The 21741-nt window shown below is 43.4% G+C and overlaps 1 protein-coding gene across 1 annotated transcript in view; it reads left to right on the top strand.

The window, feature by feature from the left end:
* Positions 1-217: 217 nt before the first annotated feature.
* The window catches only part of LOC138953975 (helix-loop-helix protein delilah-like), a 32834-nt gene continuing 11310 nt past the window's right edge, over positions 218-21741 (top strand). The window contains exon 1 of the mRNA XM_070326002.1: positions 218-2730. Within this exon, the coding sequence (XP_070182103.1) occupies positions 688-1842 (1155 nt within the window). The 5' untranslated portion in view covers positions 218-687 and the 3' untranslated portion in view covers positions 1843-2730. The remainder of the gene's footprint in view (positions 2731-21741) is intronic.

Raw genomic sequence — 21741 nt, 5'->3', positions numbered from 1 at the left:
GGGACAGATAATTATGGAAGAGAAGGTTGGACGGGAGTCCTTGCAGAGAGCTAGAGGGGCTGACTGAGATTTCTTCTTCAAGTGTAAACAGAGTGGGCGGGTAGTTTCCAACCTGTCTGTCTTGTTAGCTCTGGCCCCTGATTGGTGGAGTAGGGGCGCGCCAGAGGGAGAGAGAAGGATTGTAAAGTTGTGTACAGGTCTTGCTTCTGTTCTTGTACCTGTAAGTTGTACAGCCCCCTATACCTTGCTCCGTGTCCCCTTTTGTCACACGCGCGCCACGCGTTTGTGAGCACAAGGCAAGCCTCACGACAAGCCTCGGTTAGTGTAAACGTTTCGCTTACTAGGCTAGCACCACCACCGTCGCCACTGCTCGTACTACTTATTGCTACAAGTGTTCTTGAATGCGTCGTCTTTCTCATATAGCTGCCTTGCCATCCTACCTACCAACCGACCTACTGTGTCTGCATTAGTGACAGTCCGCTTCTAGGCCAACGAGAGGATTTCTAGGGCCATCGTTTGTTTGTCAACAAACACTGACTGTGACAGATGCAGGGCTGAAAGTGCATTTCAGTCTTTAAGTTTTAATGTTTTGTAATTAGGGTTTCGCCAAGTTGTGTTAACTGTCACATCGTTCCAATAAAAACTCAACTCACCGTCTGATCTGTTTGCAATCAGTGGGACAAAATCATGGATTCGTCTAGTGATGAAATCTCCAGCTTATCCGTTACCTCAGACGAAAGCATGGAGGCCTCATCGTCGGGTGCTGGCATCTCAGAAGACAGCGCACAGTGTGTTTCCGATGACTCCAAGTGCCGAAAAAGCAGCAGAATAAGGGCCAAGAAGGACAAACAGGCTCAAGATGCTACGTCAGGCAGTTCCAATGACGCTTACAATCTTCGTCTCAGCTCGCTTGTGAAGCGGGTACAGGTGGAGCGCAACAGGTCCACCCCGAAGCAGCCTAAGGGTAAGAGCAAGCCACCACCGCTCAGCAAGTACCGCCGCCGCACGGCCAATGCCAGAGAGAGGATGAGGATGCAGGACATCAATGAAGGCTACGAGGGCCTTCGTCAATGCTTGCCTGGTATTGAGGTGCAGAGTCAAGGAAAGAAGAAAGAGGCCCCGACCAAGTTCACCATCCTCAGCTTGGCTATCAACTACATCCATGCTCTCAGAGACATCCTGGGTTACCCACCTCTGGACAGCAGCAGCGGTGCTGATGATATCAGCAGCATTTTGGGTGAAAACAGCAGCGTTACTGGTGAAAGCAGCAACATCACTGATGATATCAGCAACCTCATGGACAAAAGCAGCAGCAGTATCGACACCAACAACAACAACTGCAGCAGCAGCAGCAGCAGTAGCCCCGGCACCAGTACCAGCAATATGACCAGCAACAGCATTGCTGCAACCGTCAGTTGCAACGAAGATTCAAACCCCGGTACTAACACCGCCTGTATCCGAGCACACAACGTCTCCTCTGCGCCCTATGATGAAATCTGCAGCCATCCTGATCCCTTTTCAGCCGCTGGTGAACTTAAATACTGTGGCATTCAGACTGAGTTCGCTCCACAGTTTGTGCCCCCACTGCTTCACGAAGACTTTGCCGTGACCACCAAACATTTTTCCAGGTGTCACGACCCTCTGCCCGGATCTGCCCTCATGATGGACTTCAGAGCAGAGGCCAGGTTCTCTCCGTCCTCCTCTGCCTCTGACCCCTCCCAGTCCCCCTCCCCACCGCACCCCCAACTGCCTGACGACTGCCTGGACCTCGAAGAATCGGACCTTCTGCACGTGTCTATTTCCCTGCCGGCGCTGCACGATATGGTGGACATCGACATGTAGCCTAGGTCTTCTCTTGGGGACGTCTTCCGGCAGGCTGTTCATTCATGCAGTCAGCTCCAGTGACGATCCAGCCTCCAGCTAGGATATTGCGTCATCAAAGTCTTGACGCAACGCTCTGCGATTGTGCCATCGAAACAAAATGATGCTGTCCTCCCTCTGAATCAAAATCAAGCTTGAAACACTGGGACGCCACAATGAGCGTGAAGCACTTTGATGTCACAATCAAGCGTGGAGCACTCCGACGTCAGAATCGAGCTTGTGGCCTTCTTTGACCTCAGTGCTTTGCCCATGCTGGGTAGTCATGTCGGGTCTAAGACTGAGTCCACGAGAGGAGCTGCGTTACCTTGGTGGTGCCTAATGAGCTTGGGACCATTTCGATGAAGACTGTATGTACTGGGTAGCTAGTCCTTTACTTGGGTGAAGTGCAATAGCGACGTGTAACAGTGACGCAAACTCATTCGACTGTCACACCCGCATTCTACAGTTCAAGTCTCTCTTGGCCTTCTTCAAACTCGTGCTGCATATGTGGCAATAACTAAACAACAACAAAACAAAGAAGTCTGGCACTAATTCTAAAAGAGAATGCAAGCACCAGAAACTGTTTTCGTAAAACGTGGCATTGTTAATTCAAGGTATTTAACAAGCAAAACTGTTGGCGGAATGTTGACCGAATTGTTGCTGTATTAAAGTACTGCTCTTCTAGTCATTAAACGAGCGTGCATTTCGGTCTGGGGGTGAGACGAAGGTTCTAAGCCTGACATCTATTACTAAATACTGCCAAGAAGCAAAATACTGTCACAGACTCTTTTTCACAGCTGTGTGGTTTTCTTGTGGACAGTTTTGCTGCAACGCTACGGATGGACTAACAACCCTGTTCATATTTACAAGGTAAGAAGTGATGTTTTTTTCTCTCTCCATGTATTGTTTGTTATCTTGTTTTGATTTGTTTTGTTTCGCAAGGTTTCAATGGTGAGCTCAAACTCGAACTCAAACTCAAAAACTGTATTACCCACGTGATGCAACAGTAGGTCTATGTGGCGCTGTTTTTCAGCCAGTCCTTGCTTATCTAGTAAACACGCATAAAATGAAAGGTAGACGGTAGACCCAGCAATAAAAATGTATATGAGTTGAGTTTTATGTAAAGTTAAGCATGTTACTTTGACAGAATAATCTTCTGTCAGTTTGTTCTTCCCAATTAGTATTCAATAGCGATGCCTTTAATTACCCCGGGCTTTTCTTAGCGTCTTTACTTAGTGTGGCCTCTCCACAAGTACGGTTTATGAAAATCACGTTCAGGTGATAGTAAAAGGAACATGATAAATCCGTCAGAAAAGAACCTGTGACTATGAGAAATGGCGTATGTTAATCCCGTCGCGATATAACCTTCGTGGTTGAAAACGACGTTAAACACCAAAATAAAGAAAGTATGTTAATCATTGGACATAAATAATCTTCACAGAAAGACTATAATATTTATGCCCGTATCTCTTCCCTTCAAGCCACACTGTGATACAAAATTATCCAGGAAGAGTGTAGACTTTTGCTTAGAAATGAGTTATATATACACATATATTATTTACGCTTATTGATGGTTTTCGATATTGTTTTTCAATACATGGTCATGTGCTTGTCGTTGTGTACGTTTTACTGGAAAAGGATTGAGCAGTATACAGCAACAAAATGGCCGTGCACAAGGGTCATTTTATTAAAAGCTTTTGCTCATTTCGTTAGCGCATCATCCTCCGCTTCCTTACATTGCGTTTTCTTCAAAATGGAAGAATGCACTCAGAAAGTTATGCTCTTTGAAAATTGAATAAACAATCACGAATGATCTATTTTGTAGCGTACACGGACTGCTCAAAATATAACTTCTCTACCTTGAACCCAGACATGACGCACCTGAAGTTCTTTCTTTTAGCTAACCAGACGCCAAGAACATAGATGTCATTAGGAGTCCTGATATTTTGCGAAAATGCCTCTGTTTATGAGATCGTGTTCATAAAGCATTTGCAGCCGAAATCAAGCTGCAAACTGCATGTGGCTTAACAGGTTCAAAACACAGATAATCTTGGTCTTGCGTCTGAACAGGGCATTGCTCTGCATCGCATGCTATTTGACAACTTCACAGAAAGTCTTTTTTTATCCAGAGGTCCCTTTTATAAGTTCTTGAATATCCATGACATGTGGGGGTATTTTTAATGGTTCTGACATCGTTTGTCAGGAAAATGTCATAAACATTAGCAGTCATATATATTTAGGCTGAAGGGTGAAAATATGGAGACAAGTTGTTCTAAATGTATACATTATTGCTTATTGCGTGCTACTCGGAGACGTGCACATGGTCATTCCCCTCAAGGCTGAACACGTCTATAGATAACAATGCGTGAAGGGCCGACATCAGCCACCTTCCCTAACCTGTTTTGGTAGCGAGGAGGTGCTCAATGATTTTAAACAAAACTACCCAAGATAAACTTTGAATGCCTCAAACTCCCATGTCCTTGTACATGCATGTCCCCCAGATACATCTATCTGTCAACACAGGTTCTCTCCTTGTTTTGGCCATGTGTTGACTTTGTTAATGGACCCTTAATTTGTTCATCTGTGCTACGTGCGTTTTGAGACACACGTGTATCGCCGCTTGAAGAGGATACGTGTTGAAGAGGACACGTGCGCCTTTTTTGTTATCAGTGTTTCGGAGGATGTAGATTGTGAGAGTGAAGGTGAAACGCCAGATAGAGAGCCAAGTGTACGTGTGCAGTAGGTAGACGCGTATCAGTTTTATACCTACGTCGAAGACGCCCACGGTACCTTTAAGACGCCGCTGATGTGTACAGTGTCCTCGCGGGCTCAGGGTTGCCGTCTTTTCCGCGAGTCCTTTGCGATGGGTTGTCTAAGATTGAGCGAAAAGGAAGGGGAGTTCTCTTGGTGTGTCTGTCTGTCTGTGTGTCTCTGTCTCTCTCCTGCAAACATGCACTCGCATGCACGCACGCACGCACGCACACACACACAAACACACACACACACACACACACACACACACACACACACACACAGGGGCAAACATTTACCGTTCTCATCCTGTCTCTGTCTAGCTGTATCTGTCTGTTTGTACGTCTGTCTCTCTCTGTCTCTGTCTCTCTTTCTCTCTCTCTGTCTCTGTCTCTGTCTCTCTCTCAATATCTCTCTCTCTCTCTCTCTCTCTGTCTGTCTGTCTGTCTGTCTGTCTCTCTCTCTCCCTCTCTCTCTCTCTCTCTCTCTTAAAAACTAACCGTAACAGATCCCAGCCCGTACTTCTGCGCAGAGGATAGTACTCGCGGGTCCTTCTCACCGCTTTGTGGACTTTCGCGCCAGTTCAAATTTGTATTTGCGCAGTCGGTGGTGAAGAAAAATACCGTGTGAGGGTTTGGAATGTTAATCCCAAAGATGAAAATACCACTGAAATAACTACCATTTATGTCCAAAGAAATGGTTGCCCCCATCCTTTTATACCCGCGAGCCCCAGAAAAATGTTTGTTCAAGCAATCTAAACGTAGCTGAAATAACTTTTCTTTGAATCCTTCCCACTCAGGGGTGCGGAAAGAGTGAGATTCACAGCACACATATCTGTTTGCAGTTTCCTTTCCTTATGAGGCCATACCACAGAGATATATATCCCCTTGGGGTTGTCAGATGAGGGTAGTCTCCCATGCCAACAGAAGCTACCATTCAGAGAGTGGTTTGCTTCTTAGTTGGATACCATGGGTTGACAACTCTCGCCATCAGTACCACCTGACCACTGATGAGACACAATGGTGTCGAAACACGTGTCTGGTCTAGGTACAAAAACAATAGTCCTCCCCAGGACTAGATTTCCTTGTGATACGTCCCCCACAAAGGGACTTTGCATTGTAAATCTCGGTCCCCCTTGAGGAGGGTCTGATGCATGCTCCCAATAGGCTGTCTGTGAAGGGATACTTTTTTCTCTTTCTCTTTCTCTGCTAAGAGATTTTAACAAATCTCGGAAGAAAGTCTCTGCTGACTTTCAATTGTTTCTTTCACAATTTCTGATGTTTTATATATATATATAAAAATTTTAATATATAAAAATTTTGAAATTTCCCTTGTTTTAACCTAATTTCTTGGTTAAAACTTGTCTAAATTTCTAAATTCTTTCTTAATAAATATTAATTCCACACTTTGGCCTTAAATCAAAGTGTTTCCCTTCACAGATATCCCCTTGGGGTTGTCAGATGAGGGTAGTCTCCCATGCCAACAGAAGCTACCATTCAGAGAGTGGTTTGCTTCTTAGTTGGATACCATGGGTTGACAACTCTCGCCATCAGTACCACCTGACCACTGATAATTCACAACAGTGTCGAAACACGTGTCTGGTCTAGGTACAAAAACAATGATCCTCCTCAAGACTAGATTTCCTTGTGATACGTCCCCCACCAAGGGACTTTGCATTGTAAATCTCGGTCCCCCTTGAGGAGGGTCTGATGCTCCCAATAGGCTGTCTGTGAAGGGATAATTTTTCTCTGTCTCTGCCAAGAGATTTCAACAAATCTCGGAAGAAAGTCTCTGCTGACTTTCAATTGTTTCTTTCACAATTTCTGATGTTTTATATATATATAACTCAGTGGGCCATACTATACGTGCATCGTACACTGTCACAGCAAAAACAAGCGGCCTTGGAAATAATTATTAGTTGTATTACTCATAGGCGATTTCTTTGACCCTGATACTGCAATGTAGGCCTGGTTTCTTGAGTCAAGTAAAATTTATCAAAGCAGCGAACGCATGCTTACTGTAAGACAATTGTATTAAGGGCTTAAAAGAAATGGCTGGTTTTTGTTTTTTTTGTTTTTTTGTTTTGTTTTGTATGTTTGTTCATTTTTTGCCAGTTTAGAAATGTCGCTTTTTTTGCTGTCGTGTCTTAATTCTTGTTGTATTGAATACTTCAGCCACTACTGAAATGTCAGGAACTATTAGTAACATAGTAACTGAATGGACTTTGTTATTGTTCAGTTGGTTTTTGTTAACTTGTTCGCGAAAGTCTGACTATAATTATTTCCTGCCGTGCAAGATTTGATATTCCTGAGAATATGAACTCACCGCGTTGATGCACGGATTGTATGTGATATTAAGTTCGCCAAAGATACATGAAGCGTTCGTTCCTTTCTCTGTTCGATTCCTTGATTGTTTGTATTTGCTGTGTTTGTTTTTATCTTTTTACATTACGCATCAATAAAAGGCATTTTTTTTACTTCAAATACACAAAGACAACACCAAGAAACATTTCGTCATGATGCAGAAGTCTCTGAACTGTTACATCGCTGCTGTGTTCCAATCTCTCCTTCTTCAGCTTTATTCTCTCGACAGAGCTTTCAAAAACGATCGTGTTCCTTTTCACTCTGCGAAATAGGACGCAGGCTCAAAAAGGCGACAGGGTCTGACATCTCGTCGGTCTTTGAAAGGTTTCAATAGCAAAATTCCAAGTGAGCTGATACCGTTTGAAAAGCGTGGCGAAGCGAATACCGTGCCACCTTGACACTTAAATGTGAACATCCATCAGGAATTAGCATCAAGACTTAACGTCCACACACAAAAAGGTGCAGATTTAAAGACCAACTGTAACATGCAGCTACGTTTGGAGTAAAATGCAGCATCTTGAAGTTAAGTCTAGAGTTTTATTTGCACGGCTTAACTCGTTATCTTTTTGATGTCTTTCTGGGAGTATTTGCGTACCTCTTTAGCTTTCTGAATCCTTACTGTCCACCTTCGCGAGACTGAATAGACTCCAAATGTTGCAGCTTAAGACTAGCGTACTGGATGGTGATAGTCTTGATGTAGGAGTGCTCTCATGTCGGTATAATTAAATCAGTACTTAAGTATCGTCAGGTCTTAGCAACGCAAACTTGAATGCATCGTGCATGATTTCCAATCGCAAACTTCATCGTTAATCCGTTTAACAACTGAACAGAAAAGTTGTACTATTCAAACACGTCAAAACCAGATCATAGTTGTCGAAACAACGACAGTTTTGGTTTAAACAATACTTTATTCAATTATTATCATGACAAAAAACAATACATGTTTTTTAGGATAAATAACTCAAGCATAATTATGATGATTATTTTAAGTAATCCAACGACAGTCTCATGGCATAAGTCTCGGCAATAATGCATTGCGTTTTGACGAAAAGGAAACGCTGTTCCTCTCTTCAAGGACAGCATCCCGTGAAATATACCTATGTTGTAAACCTTCCGAATGTTGACACGGATGACAGGGGTGAAAGTGAGCGTTATGAATAAGAGGGATACGGGTAAAAAAAACAAAATTAAAACAAAATTAAAAAAAGAGGGATACGGGTGGTTGTGAGTGATTCATGGTCCTTAAATAAATATGTTGACATTATACGCTTGTTGAAAATGCTGTCAAGCTGATTAGCATTGCTAATTCACCGTGTGTCAACGTTAAATCATCTATCAAAAGGTTAGCTGATGAAAGTTGAATAGTTTCAGAACGATGTGTTCTTTGCACTGGCCATGTTATTTTAGTCCGCATTAACGTCCGCAAAATGCAAATCATTTTCATGAGCGCTGTTCAATTTGTCACTCAAAATAGGCTGAGTTTAAATGAATCATACTGCAGTACACTTAAATATAGATTTAGTTCGAATGAATTAAAGTGTAGAACAGTGAGGTAGAGTAAGTGGACAATCAGGCTTAAACAATGGTTCTGCTGTAAAGTTCAGCAGAACTCGACCTACGTATTTAACTGTTCAGCAGTATAATTTATTAGAACTGCAGAACAGTTGTCTTTTTAATGTCATCGTTGGAAATGTTCCTTTTGCTCACACAAATAACATTGCGCGGGATATATAGTAAAAGTAACACCCCCCCCCCCCCCCCCTGCGGTTGCGGATCAATTCTCTTCGTGAACAATGCTGTTCGTGTCACTGCTATTCTTGCCACTTGTGTGCTCTTTGTTGTCGACGACAAAACTGTGTAATTCTTTTGTTACTCTTTTATGTGCCTTTTATGCTTGTTGGAAGAAAGAGGAAGTCAAACGATTGTTCACGAATCGCAAGCCGCATAGCTTTTTTTATGTGATAGAACCAGCTGCAAGAAACAAGACATATTGGAATGAGATTTCCGCTGCTCTGATTAAGTACTTCTGGTTGATGTTGAATGGTTTAATTTTAAAGTTGAAAAGCCAAGGAAGGAGATTACTTACACTTACTGAACGTTGGTGGGTGCTTCTCGTTTAATAGTTTGTCGTCGTTGTTTACTCGTAATAGGTTGTTGTTGTTGGTGTTGTTGTTGTTGTTGTTGTTGTTGTTGTTGTTGTTGTTGTTGTTGTTGTTGTTGTTGTTGTTTACTCGCTACTAAAGTATTTTGAACACATAAGGTTTCATGCTCAAGATAGAATGTGTCGATAAGTCAACAATATCTCGGTGTTTGGTAAGGCGTCCGCCCCGTGATCAGGAGGTCGTGGGTTCGAACCCCGGGCCCGGCCGGGTCATACCGAAGACTTTAAGATTGGCAATCTAGTGGCTGCTCCGCCTGGCGTCTGGCATTATGGGGTTAGTGCTAGGATTGGTTGGTCCGGTGTCAGAATAATGTGACTGGGTGAGACATGAAGCCTGTGCTGCGACTTCTGTCTTGTGTGTGGCACCGCCCTGATATGGCCCTTCGTGGTCGGCTGGGCGTTAAGCAAACAAACAAACAAACAAACAAACAAATCTCGGTGTCTTGGTGGCTTTCCTTTCACGCCCATTCTCTCACTTAACTCCACCACTTTCCATGCAACCCTCTCAAGAATAAGCTTCACAGTCATAGTATTTCATTGATCTGCATGGTTTGTTTTTTTTACTTGGCTTGCCTCGGTTCATCGGTTTCTGACCGCAAACGTTGCACCAATAGAGAAGTCAATGAAGAACAGATCAAGGACATACTGAATAGAAGGTGCTTTTGAATGCTCCTCTGTCGTTAGCCACCAAAGTACCCAGCGTACGGTACAAGATATAGAGCAAACCTTTAACGGGGGCTTTAAGTGGCCTATAGCGAAGGTGACTGCATACATTGGATCACAATCATGTTGATATGCTTTTCTGTTTTGAGCAGTTGAAGAACGGTGCAAGATATGAACTATATGTTGACAACAGTTTTTGAGGTCCTTCACACATTGTAACAGCGGTCTCTGTAAACTACGAAGGTGTCCGCTTGGTGTGAAACAGTTTGATGTTACTCTGTAATTTGTTTGTTTGTTTGCTTAACGCCCAGTCCACCACGAAGGGTGATATCAGGGCGGTGCTGCTTTGACATTTAACGTGCGCCACACACAAGACAGAAGTCGCAGCACAGTCTTCATGTCTCACCCAGTCACACTATTCTGACAGCGGACCAACCAGTCTTATAGCACTAACCCCATAATACCAGACGCCAGGCGGAGCAGCCACTAGATTGCCAATTTTAAAGTCTTAGGTATGACACGGCCGGGGTTCGAACCCACGACCTCCCGCTCACTGGGGGGACGCCTTACCACTAGGCCACCGTGTTGCGGTTTACTCTGTAGTTTACCTCTGGAAAGGTACTGATTCTGAAGACATAGAACATGATTTTTGTTGTGCGAGCGTGCGGGCATGTGTGAGTGTGTGTGTGTGAGTGTGTGTGTGTGTGTATGTGCGTGCGTGCGTGCGTGCGTACGCGTGTGTATGTGTGTGTGTGTGTGTGTGTGTGAACACTAGTCCAGGGATGCTCTTATCTTTAGCAAAGACTTGGACAGATCTGAGTTGGTGCACATGACTGCTTTCACGAGAAGCTGTATCTTTGAAGTGCAAAGCAACACTCTAGTGCAATATGATGGACTGACTACATGTACATTGTATTTTCTGTGTTAAACTAGCAAAGGGCGCAAGGAGACTCAATATATACAGTCTTTTCTCTTGTGATTCGTGTTCTCGTAAGGCTAGCAGAGGACATCCTGTGAACGTTTCACATGAATAAAATCGAATAAAACCCTTGTTTAAACCGAACGTTTTACATCGCCGGTTGTGAAACAGTCCATGTCCCTGTCAGGTTTGGAGCCTTCTGCACAAGTGCATAATCATACTGTAAGTTATCCATTGAGCAGCTGGACATCAATGTAGTGGAATTAGTGTCACGGGGAATGTTTTTATGGACTATACTTTGGTTTTTTTACACTGCTATCTATAATGTTTACATTCCGCGTGTGGAGGTTAGCCGGCGGAGCAGCCGAGGTTTTGGTATAATCCTTCTTGCAAAAGGGCTGTATTATAATGTACTCGATGCTTGTTTTCATGTTTTTATTTTTCTATGTTCAGTTTTAGTGAACCGCGGTTGTTCTTAACATGCCTGGCGCAGTTGCGGAAAGGAGTCCTCAAAACAAGCAAATGTATAGAGCAACAAGTGCATCCTTAGAACATTCATGTTGAATAGAGAAAGACATACAAAGAAATGTGAGTGTCGGAACTGCGAATCGTCGTTCCGGACTCAAACAGACTGATCTGGTCTTTTGTGACACGAAAGATCGTTCCGTTCAAAATATGCTTTTGACAGTTTTTCTTCTTCGCAGATCACAAAATAATTCAGCTCTTCTTTGGAAAATGAGATAGATGTTGGACTTTTGGCGAGAAATAAAGGCTTGCATATTAATAAGAAAAAAGGTATGCTGACTTTACGCTATGATACCAGTTGAATAGAATCTGAGGCCTACTTTGACACTCGTTCAGCATTCGTGGTGTATGTTTGTAGTGTTGTAGGACTGAACGGTCTCATACATAGTCGTAGGAACTCGTTTAGTGCAGAGGAAGTTCTCTATTGAAATCTACAACACACTCAAAAGAGGCCCGCAAAAAGAACATGGGACTGAGCGAGAGAGAGAGAGAGACAGAGAGAGAAAGAGAGAGAGAGAGAGAGAAAGAGAGAGAGAGAGAGAGAGAGAAAGAGAAAGAGAGAGAGAGAGACAGAGAGAGAAAAAGAAAGAGAGAGAGACAGAGAGAGATTGAGAGGAGAGAGACAGACATACAGAGAGACAGAGACAAAGAGACAGAGAGATAGATGGAAAGAGAGATTGAGAGAGGGACGGAGAGAGAGAGAGAGACAGAGACAGAGACAGAGAGATAGATGGAAAGAGAGATTGAGAGGAGATAGAGATGAGCGAGAGAGAAAAAGAGAGAATGAGAGAGATCGAGAAAAAGAGAGATTGAGAGAGAGAGACAGAGACAGAGAGACAGAGACAGACAGACAGACAGACAGACAGACAGACAGAGAGAGAGAGAGAGAGGGAGAGAGAGAGAGACAGACAGACAGACAGACAGAGAGAGAGAGAGAGAGAGAGGGGGGGGACAGAGACAGAGAGAGATCGAGAGCGAGCTTTACAACAGTAGGCGTGACTAGTAGGACCGGACAGTGGTCAAGAGTGCACCAGGCGTGAGGAATCCATCACCAGACAGCGTTGACCAACGTTAACCAACTCACGGAGTGTCCCACCACGTCAAAGCGGGTGTAAGGTACCTTTACTTCCTTCTCATGTAGTCAATCATGTCAGCCAATACTGTACAGGGCTGCCCAGACAAGAGCATCCTTCAATTTTGTTTCATTGGTCTTTGCTTTGGTATCGTTTGTCGGGTTTTCTGGGAGTTGACGGATCATTGCTCATAAGTTGAATTATGTTGTTGTCTCCACTTAGACGTAGTGTGTCTCTGTCTCTGTCTCTCTGTATCTCTTTCTCGCTCTGTGTGTGTCTCTCTCTCTCTCTTTCTCTCTCTCTCTCACACTCTTTGTCTCTGTCTCTGTCTCTGTCACTCTGTCTCTGTCTGTCTCTGTCTCTCTCTGCCTCTGTCTGTCTGTTTGTCTCTCTGTCTGTCTGTCTGTCTGTCTGTCTGTCTCTCTCTCTCTCTCTTTCTCATTGTCTGTCTCTGTCTCTCTTTCTCTCTCTCTATTTCTTTCTTAATATCCCTGTCATTCTCTCTATATATATCTCTCTCTATCTCTGTCTTAGTTTAGCAGGGACAGATTGTAAGACTAGGCGTGAGCCTACAATCTCCATCCTTGAGTAATAAAGTTCGTTCGTTCGTTCGGTCGTTCTCTATTTCTCTGTCACTCTATTTTCCCTCTCTCTTTCTTGCTCTCTGTCTCTCTTTGTCTGTCTTTCTTTCTATCTGCCTGTCTGTCTGTCTCTGTCTATGTCTGTCTGTCTCTCTCTGTCTCTCTGTCTCTCTGTCTGTCTGTCTGTCTGTCTCTCTCTCTCTCTCTCTCTCTCTCTCTCTCTCTCTCTCTCTCTCTCTCTTTCTCTCTCTCTACATTTTTGTGTCTTCCTTTCTATCTCTCCCTCTTTCTTATCTGCCTCTCTCTTGCCCAACCAGCCAATACCAGTTGAAGCAAGTGTTCCAAAGAGGTCATCGTAAACATAAAAAAAACCACCACACAGACACAACCATGATAACGAAAAAGGTTTGCTCTTTCAATAGACACAATGGATCGTGTTTCAAGCAACAGTGTCGCCTTTAAGCTTTCCCACATTTGACTTATATCCAATTCTTCTCTCTCTCTCTCTTGACATACCACCAAAAGAGTTCGTATTTTATAGTACCTAAGAACACCTTGTGCTTTCATGTACCCGCGCCGCCTTCTATATTTTTAACTGATAGATACCCAAGTCTTCGCGGTCTAAACAAAAAAGAAAACAAAAGTGGTCCATTCGTCAAGCAGAACAGGCGCTCTCTGATGACAAGACATAAATCACTAGAGTTATGATAACCCCATAAGTGCTTTATTCAACAAGGCAGTGGCAGTGTGTTCACAGCACAACGACAGGCTTGACCAACTTTTAACCCCTTTGCGATCTCCGACTTGTCGCCAAGTAGGGGTGAACATAAAGTGAAAGGGTCGCCTGCTGGAGATGTAATTGAACACTACTGAAAAATACCTAACCCACTGAGGGGGTAAAGGGGTTTCTTGATTGTTGTATAATGGTGATTTATCAATTTTCTCTTGTCGTGCCATCGGCGGTCTCGCTTATCAAGCCTATATGTACAGATTTGACGTGTTTTCTGAGAGAAACTCAACTAAACCCAAACCGCTCTTCAGATTTTACCATGTGTTTGCTCAGTACGATTAAATCCAAATACGTACGTATGTTCCCAGATTTAACCTGATCTTCCAACGTCAAGATCAAATACAAACTTCGCTCAAGATTGTCCCTAGTCGATGCACGACTAATAAGTTTAATTAAACGTGTATCCAGATTTTACCAGCTCTTTGCTGATTACAACCAAATACCAATCTCCCTGCACATTTAACTGGTCTTCACGCGTACCAACCAAATCGAAATATCAATCCAGATGTTACTTGGTCTTTGCTCAATACGACCAAATCCAAACTTGTGTCCAGATTTGAACTCGTCTTCACACATAACAACCAAATTCAAAGTCGTCTTCAGATCGTAACTCGTCTTAACACATCACGACCAAATCCAAATCCCACTCCAGATTGTTATCAGTCTTTGTGCAATACGAACAGTGTAAACTATTTCCAAATATATATAGATTTTTTGTTTTTTAAACTCTTGACGCATTTCGGTTAAATATAAATCTCTCTTTAGACTCTGTACTGTGGCAGCAATACTTTCCCCAGTTAGCCTCAAATCGTCCCTAGCAGTGTAGGGCTAAGTCGCGAGTCCATAAAACAGGGCGCAATGGAGTCGCCTGAGGCAAGTTTATGTCCGTGTTGACATGAACTCTCGACAAGCCCTGTACATCGTCCACCATGTCAGCGCCGTGCTCGTAAAACAATCAGAGCTGAGCCCACGACACTTGTCGTTAATTCGCGTCGTCCCGGCGAGGTCTTCATCACACGTGGAAACGGCCCGGGTTGTGTGGTGTAAGTTGTTCTTAACTAAGCTTTTAGTTTTTATCGCTCGATTGGGGTCTCTGCTGTCGGTAACAGCTACTGACCTTTTTGTCGTATTTTCTCAAATGAGTTTGGAAAGCGATCAGTGCAAGGTACACGGCGGGATTTGTTGTTGTGGTAGCATGTTGATTGTTTTGATAGATTTTACGAGCGTGTAAAGTCTACTCTTTTCGGTTTCATGTAAGAAACTATTTGATCAACCAATATAATGAATGGATGAGTCCGTGAGTATATAGGGCTACGAGCGTGTATAAGTTCTGATGTCTGATGGTGAAGAAACGGATCTTACTTTAGAGATATTGGCTTGTTGCTTATCGTACGTGTAGGGAGTAAACAGTATAAATGACAATGTATTTCTTGGCGTAAGTTAATGACGGCGTAAAGTGTATACAGTCAAGACCTGTAAAGCGGGGTACACTTCTTGATCGGACTAAAGATCAAAGAATATTAAACAGGCAAAGCATGTGTGTATATATATATGTGTGTGTGTGTGTGTTTATGTGTGTGAGTGTTGTGTGTGTGTGTGCATACGTGCGTGCGTGCGTACGTACGTGCGTGTGGGCGGGGGGGGGCGTGAGTGCGTGTGTGCGTGTGTGTACGCGTGCGTGCGTGCGTGCTTGCGTGCGTGTGTGCGTGCGTGCGTGCGTGCATGCGTGAGTGCGTGTGTGTGTGAGTAAGTGGGGTAGATACCCAGGTGGGCGAGGTTTGAATGGGGGTGGGGGTGGACATGGACAGAGTTGACAAGGTGAGTGGGAGTGGTGGGATGTTTTATGCAATCGAATTTGCCTTGTGCGTGCACCGTCCCATCAATCACCTGCTCACTCCGGACCACAGTCAGTGCAGTCTGTGGTTTAAATTACATTGCGATTAACCATTCGGTAGCACGGTGGCCTAGAATGAGCATTGGTACCCCACTTTTCTGCATAGGACAATGGAAAAACTACCCTAAAAACTGTGAGCGCTCTTCATGTCCCCTTTGTACCATTCCCAAACCAGAAAGGAACAAACAGATATTAAGGAAAATAAGAACAACACATTGAGAAATACAGATCAAATGGTCATAGGAAAATATAAGATGAACAACGGATACGGAAATCTAGAATTTAATATCGTGCAAACGTGTCCTGCAACCTGTCCCCACAAACCTACACAGACAAGTAAGAGAGTCAGTGATGTCTTTTACAGACGAGATGAAAAAGAAACGTAATTCTTGTCCTCGGTTTAAAAGGGAGACGATAACATGAAAACCTATACTTACCCTTGCGTTATTTTCTTTCTATTTTTCTTTATTTATGTTTTTATGTTAATTTTGTGTCAAGCCAAATGAGTAGGAACAGTGTTTTTAAGGTACAATGCTAGGTTAGGCTGTTCTGGCTTGTTTGCAAATATAGATATGTTTATGTCTAGCATTGCGTTTGTGTTAAGATGAGCTGCTGATTACTATTTTATTTTTATTTTATTTTATTTACGAGGATTTATATCGCGCACGTATCTCACCACACAAGGCGACTCAAGGCGCATGTTACCTATTAATGCCGTGTGAGATGGAATTTGTTACACAATATATCACGCATTCACATCGGCCAGTAGATCAACAGCCTATAGGCGCTGCATCCACCTTTCACGGCCTATTATTCCAGGTCACACGGGTATTTTGGTGGACATTTTTATCTACGCCTATACAATTTTGCCAGGAAAGACCCTTTTGTCAATCGTGGGATCTTTAACGTGCATACCCCAATGTAGTGTACACGAAGGGACCTCGGTTTATCGTCTCATCCGAAAGACTAGCACTTGAACCCACCACCTAGGTTAGGAAAGGGGGGAGAAAATTGCTAACGCCCTGACCCAGGGTCGAACTCGCAACCTCTCGCTTCCGAGCGCAAGTGCGTTACCACTCGGCCACCCAATCACAGGGGTTGTCATCAATGGTGCATGGTACTCGTGGTTCGGTAAAAAATGGAGCTTAACTTGCGTACCTAACACCTTCTTTAAATATCAAGTTCTATTAGAACATGATATGATGAAGTCTTCGTCTTCTGCAGAGTTAATTGTGAACTGCAATTCACACGCGGTCTACTCGGGTTTTTTTGTTTTTTGAACGAGTGGACGTTTACGTGTGAGGAGGGGTAGTAAAGTTTGCTCTCTGGCTAGTACATTTTCAGAATCTCTAGCCAAAGACGAGTACACCATGGGGTCGCCTTCACGCGGCGGGAGTGTTTCCACAGAGCTACCCCACCCCTTTACTTCTCTTCTTTTGTCTTATTTCTGCCTTACCAGTCCTTTCACCTATATTTCCTTCCAAGAAAACTCTCCCTACTATTCCCTGCAGTTTTCCAATTCTTTTCTTGTTGTCTTATTTCTACCTGACTGGATCCATCACCTTTATTTCACTTACCAAAAGTCTTCTTTTCCACATCCTTATTTCTCTGCCCCCCGCATGTCGTAAGAGGCGACTAACGGATTCTGTTTCTCCTTTTACCCTTGTTGAGTGGTTCTTGTATAGAATATAGTCAATGTTTGTAAAGATTTTAGTCAAGCAGTATGTAAGAAATGTTTAGTCCTTTGTACTGTAAACTTGCATTCTCCCAGTAAGGTCATATATTGTACTACGTTGCAAGCCCCTGGAGCAATTTTTTGATTAGTGCTTTTGTGAACAAGAAACACTTAACAAGTGGCTCTATCCCATCTCCCCCCTTTCCCCTATCCCATCTCCCCCCTTTCCCTCGTCGCGATATAACCTTCATGGTTGAAAACGACGTTAAACACCAAAAATTTAATAAAGAAAAGAACCATTTGTTGGACTTTCAGGGCTGCACACACACACACACACACATACACACACACACACACACACACACACACACACACACACACACACACACACACACACACACACACTACATTGCCTTTTAACTCCCTGGCCCTGTACTGGGATACCCGGATTGTGTTTGTAAGGTCTATGTGAAAAAGAGGCGGGGGCGGAGGAAGGGTGAAGGGTTTCAAAAGGTGGGGGGGGGGGGGGGGGGGGACTCTACGAAGAGGACGTGGAGGCTGGGTGGGGGCGTTGCGGTGTAGGTGTGGGAGCTTACGCTCACGTTATCTGAACTGAGTCACATGGTTATTAGGGAATGGGGTGAGGTAATTTCACCGTACTGTTTTGACATGATAAAATCAAGTTAATTTATGTTTTGTTTTTGAAAGCTATAAAGTATTTATGGCTACAAGGCGTTGGCGTGAAAAAAAAAATGTATACCGTAAGCCAATCCTTTCAGAATACGGATGTCTGGAAAATATAGGTTAAAAAGGCAGTTTGAAAATGAGGAACTGCATGGGTGGGCTACATTTCATTGAATCGTATTGAAAAGGATTGGCTACCATTCGGTTACATTATTTATTTGATTGCATGCATACCCGACATGGACATAAATCGATACCTGTATGATGTTTTCCTCACCCAATTCGTAGGATTGGTCTCTGTATTGTATACAACAACACAAAGAAGTGATATCTTCGTTTAATGGGCAACAACAACAACACGCAAACAATTTAATGCGTGGGTGCATCCCCCGCAACTCTATTGCACTCGCACCGCCGAGTCTACTGATCACTAGAATAAATGTGACCCTCCACCACGGAATGAGTCACATGTCACCTTTGCATGATTTTTATATTTTTACATTTTCCTAAAGAGTTTGTTATGCTCTATCCAGTGGTGAAAACCGTTTTAGAAAAGAGCGAAAACTGTTTGAGTTATAAGCCTGTGACTAAGGTGACCCTCACACTGTTACCAGACACTCACCGGACTTATATTAAGCCTAGCGCAGAACCGCGCGAGGTGACATGCGACTCATTTCGTGGTGGAGGGTCACAAATTAACTATGAATAATGCATCGACAAAGAAACAAATGGCTTATTCGTTTGGGTGCACGAACATTATATCGGTGATTTCCTGTTACCGGTTTCAGCTGAGGTTCGGTGTCTATACACGCAATTCATTTAGTTCGGATCGCAATAACAAAATTCCCGCAGGAAAGACAATGATCACCAAGAATCAGTTGTGTCAAAGATAGTAGTACGCACTCCTCTGTGGCCCAAATTCTTTTTGACAGAGGTCGACCTATTTTTAGAAACAATTATTTGCGTGTATATTTCCCAATTGTCTTTTAGTCCTGTTTCATTTTTCCCAACCTTTTTTTAAGGGATTCGTTGGGAGGGGAGAGGGGTGGGGGGGGGGGTGCGGAGGGGAGAACGGAGAGGGGTGATAAGGCATTTACCCTCCGAACGCATAAAATCGACTCATGGTATTCAATTTTTGCTCAAGCTGGAGTCGACTCTTTGGCAAGGGAAGAGGAAAAGGGATCAAGACTAAGCAAATAAAATCGCGGTTTCGAGGTAGCTTTAGCCTTTAGTTTGATGCGTCAACAATTGGAAAATCCAAACTATTCAAATAGTGCACAAGGGTGACTAATCTGGCACACTAATACAAGTCGCATTGGTCACTGTTGTTCTTGTATTTCCTGTCTATAACATTGACGTGAGTAGGACTAACGAATAATGAAGAAAGAAAAATCCCATGCCTCATCCGAAAGTGTCTCGTGAGCGCCACATACATTATACGTCACGCAAAGGTTTCCACGATAAATTATCTTTGCTCCTAAGGCAAAAAACAAAAAAAATAGTCTGTTTACGGTATCCTGACCGACCCTATTTTTTCGCGCGACCCTAGACTTTTTTTTGGCATTTGAAAAAAAAAAAGTTTCTTTTTTAGCAAAATCACTGAAAAATATGGTTTTTTGGAGAAAAAAAAATCCCGTCCTACCGACCTTTTTTTTTTGTTGCCTATTTTACCGTAAACAGACTTTTTTGTTTGGTTTTTTTTGTGCCTAATCCGGGCGCGGAGAGTCAAAGTATCACGTGACTTGACCTCGTGACCTTACCCATCTCCCTTAGCGAGTGTGATAGCGATACCACCAAGGTGGCTCCCAAACGATACTGTTTGGGGGTGAACGAAAAGTGATACGTTGCCGTATCTTTTGTGTGGACATTTTTGGGGTAGGTTTTCAGTGATACGGAGTTTTGAGCTTCCGTTTGCAGTTGTTGGATCTTCGCCATTGTTGGTGGTAGGGTGACACCACTGCTGACTAGATTTGTCCAGATTTTGCCAGCTACCAGAATCAGGGCTTTCTACAGTTTCATTTGATTGTTCAAGTTTACGAGAGGGAGGGGATAGTGAAATAAAGGGTTAGGGAGGAGGAGAGATTGCAAACTGGAATGGATTTAGTGCTGCTACCGGTTTCAAAAGACTGCTATGCATGCACACCAGTGCAGTCAGTTATGATGCAGGGGTACTAAACGAGGTATGCCTCTCTCTCTCTTGTTAGAGTATGTCGTGCGTGCAAGTTTAGTTTCCTTACGAACAATCATTTTGACCATTGGTAACATTGTACGCTGCTATATATATTCAATTGTTTTCATTCTGAAGGAAAGGAAATCTTCGTTTACAGTAAGGGTTATAGGGACACGGATGTTGATGCACAAATAACTTTAAGTTTATTGGGGCTGTGTGAGGAATAGTGTACACACACACACACACACACACACACACACACACACACACACACACACACACACACACACACACACACACACACACACAAAAAGGCCAAAACATCCACGCTGAAAGAAAATAATATTTTTAAAACCTTGAATTAAGCCGTGATTCGCATTCAATGCATGTTGACGTAACAGATTGTTCTGTAATGCGATACCAAATGCGCTTATGCGCAGTCATAAACAGCCCAAAACACTAAATGTGCTCTCGTTTTTATGGGGCAGGAACGTGAAGTTTTACGACATTGCACAAACAACGGTTAGAATAGATTGAATGGTAACTTCACACTTCAAATCACCTGCGCCTGCAAAAGATAAGAGATTAAAAACTCGTTAATGAAGGGGAAATCACTCCAACCCCACCCAGCTATTAATGCCTACACATGCACCTGGGATTTCCGACATTATGTTCAACACCTCGGGAGTTCAATGATCGAATAGAAATCAGTTCATGGGGTGCTCACACCTGTGCAAAACATGTGCATTCGCACACAGGAAATAATGCCTTATTTGTTAAGGCTTCATTTTTGGGGATTTTGTGACCCTTTGTGCCACGCACACCCAGACCACCATGATCATGAATATGCCTGCAGAACTACTGTAACTGTGACAAGGCCAGAAGCCTTATCTCAATAGTTTTCCCTTGAAATGAGTACTATGTTCCTCGTGAAAGCATGTGTACAAATGACTTGTACACGTTGACACGACAGAATCGCATCATTGGAAGCTATTTTCAAGATTACATGTCGGTGTCAGTTGTTAGAAACCAGGCATGCTTTGCATCCTCGAACCTGTGATCTGAATGAAAAGTGATCGCGCAGCTTCTGAGCAACTAAACGCACATGCAGACAAACGCACACACGAATAAACAGTCATCTAGTGAATCCTCTCCCCACCCAAACCACAAGCTCATGAGGTTGGCATGCACAGAGTTGCAAACGTTTCTGGAGGTCGTCCATAGCATTTGTGACCCTCCACCACGAAATGAGTCGTATGTCACCTCGCGCGGTTCTGCGCTAGGCTTAAATGTAAGTCCGGGGAGTGTCTGGTAACAGTGTGAGGGTCACCTTAGTCACAGGCTTATAACTCAAACAGTTTTCGCTCTTTTCTGAAACGGGTTTCACCACTGGACAGAGCAGAAAAAAACTCGTTAGGAAAATGTAAAAATATGAAAACCATGCAAAGGTGACATGTGACTCATTCCGTTGTGGAGGGTCACATTTGCACTTTCAGACATGGCCAGGGTGTCGGTAGTCGGTCGTAAGACGTCGACACTTTTTTTGCAATCGATTTGCCGCCATTTTAAACTGTTTTACGCTGGATGATATGGGACGTAACGGATTGCCTTTAACGTCGCAAAATCTCCGAA

Source organism: Littorina saxatilis, linkage group LG17, assembly GCF_037325665.1.
Source record: "Littorina saxatilis isolate snail1 linkage group LG17, US_GU_Lsax_2.0, whole genome shotgun sequence".
NCBI classification, from domain to species: Eukaryota; Metazoa; Mollusca; class Gastropoda; order Littorinimorpha; family Littorinidae; genus Littorina; species Littorina saxatilis.
This window is presented reverse-complemented; position numbering and strand designations above follow the sequence as displayed.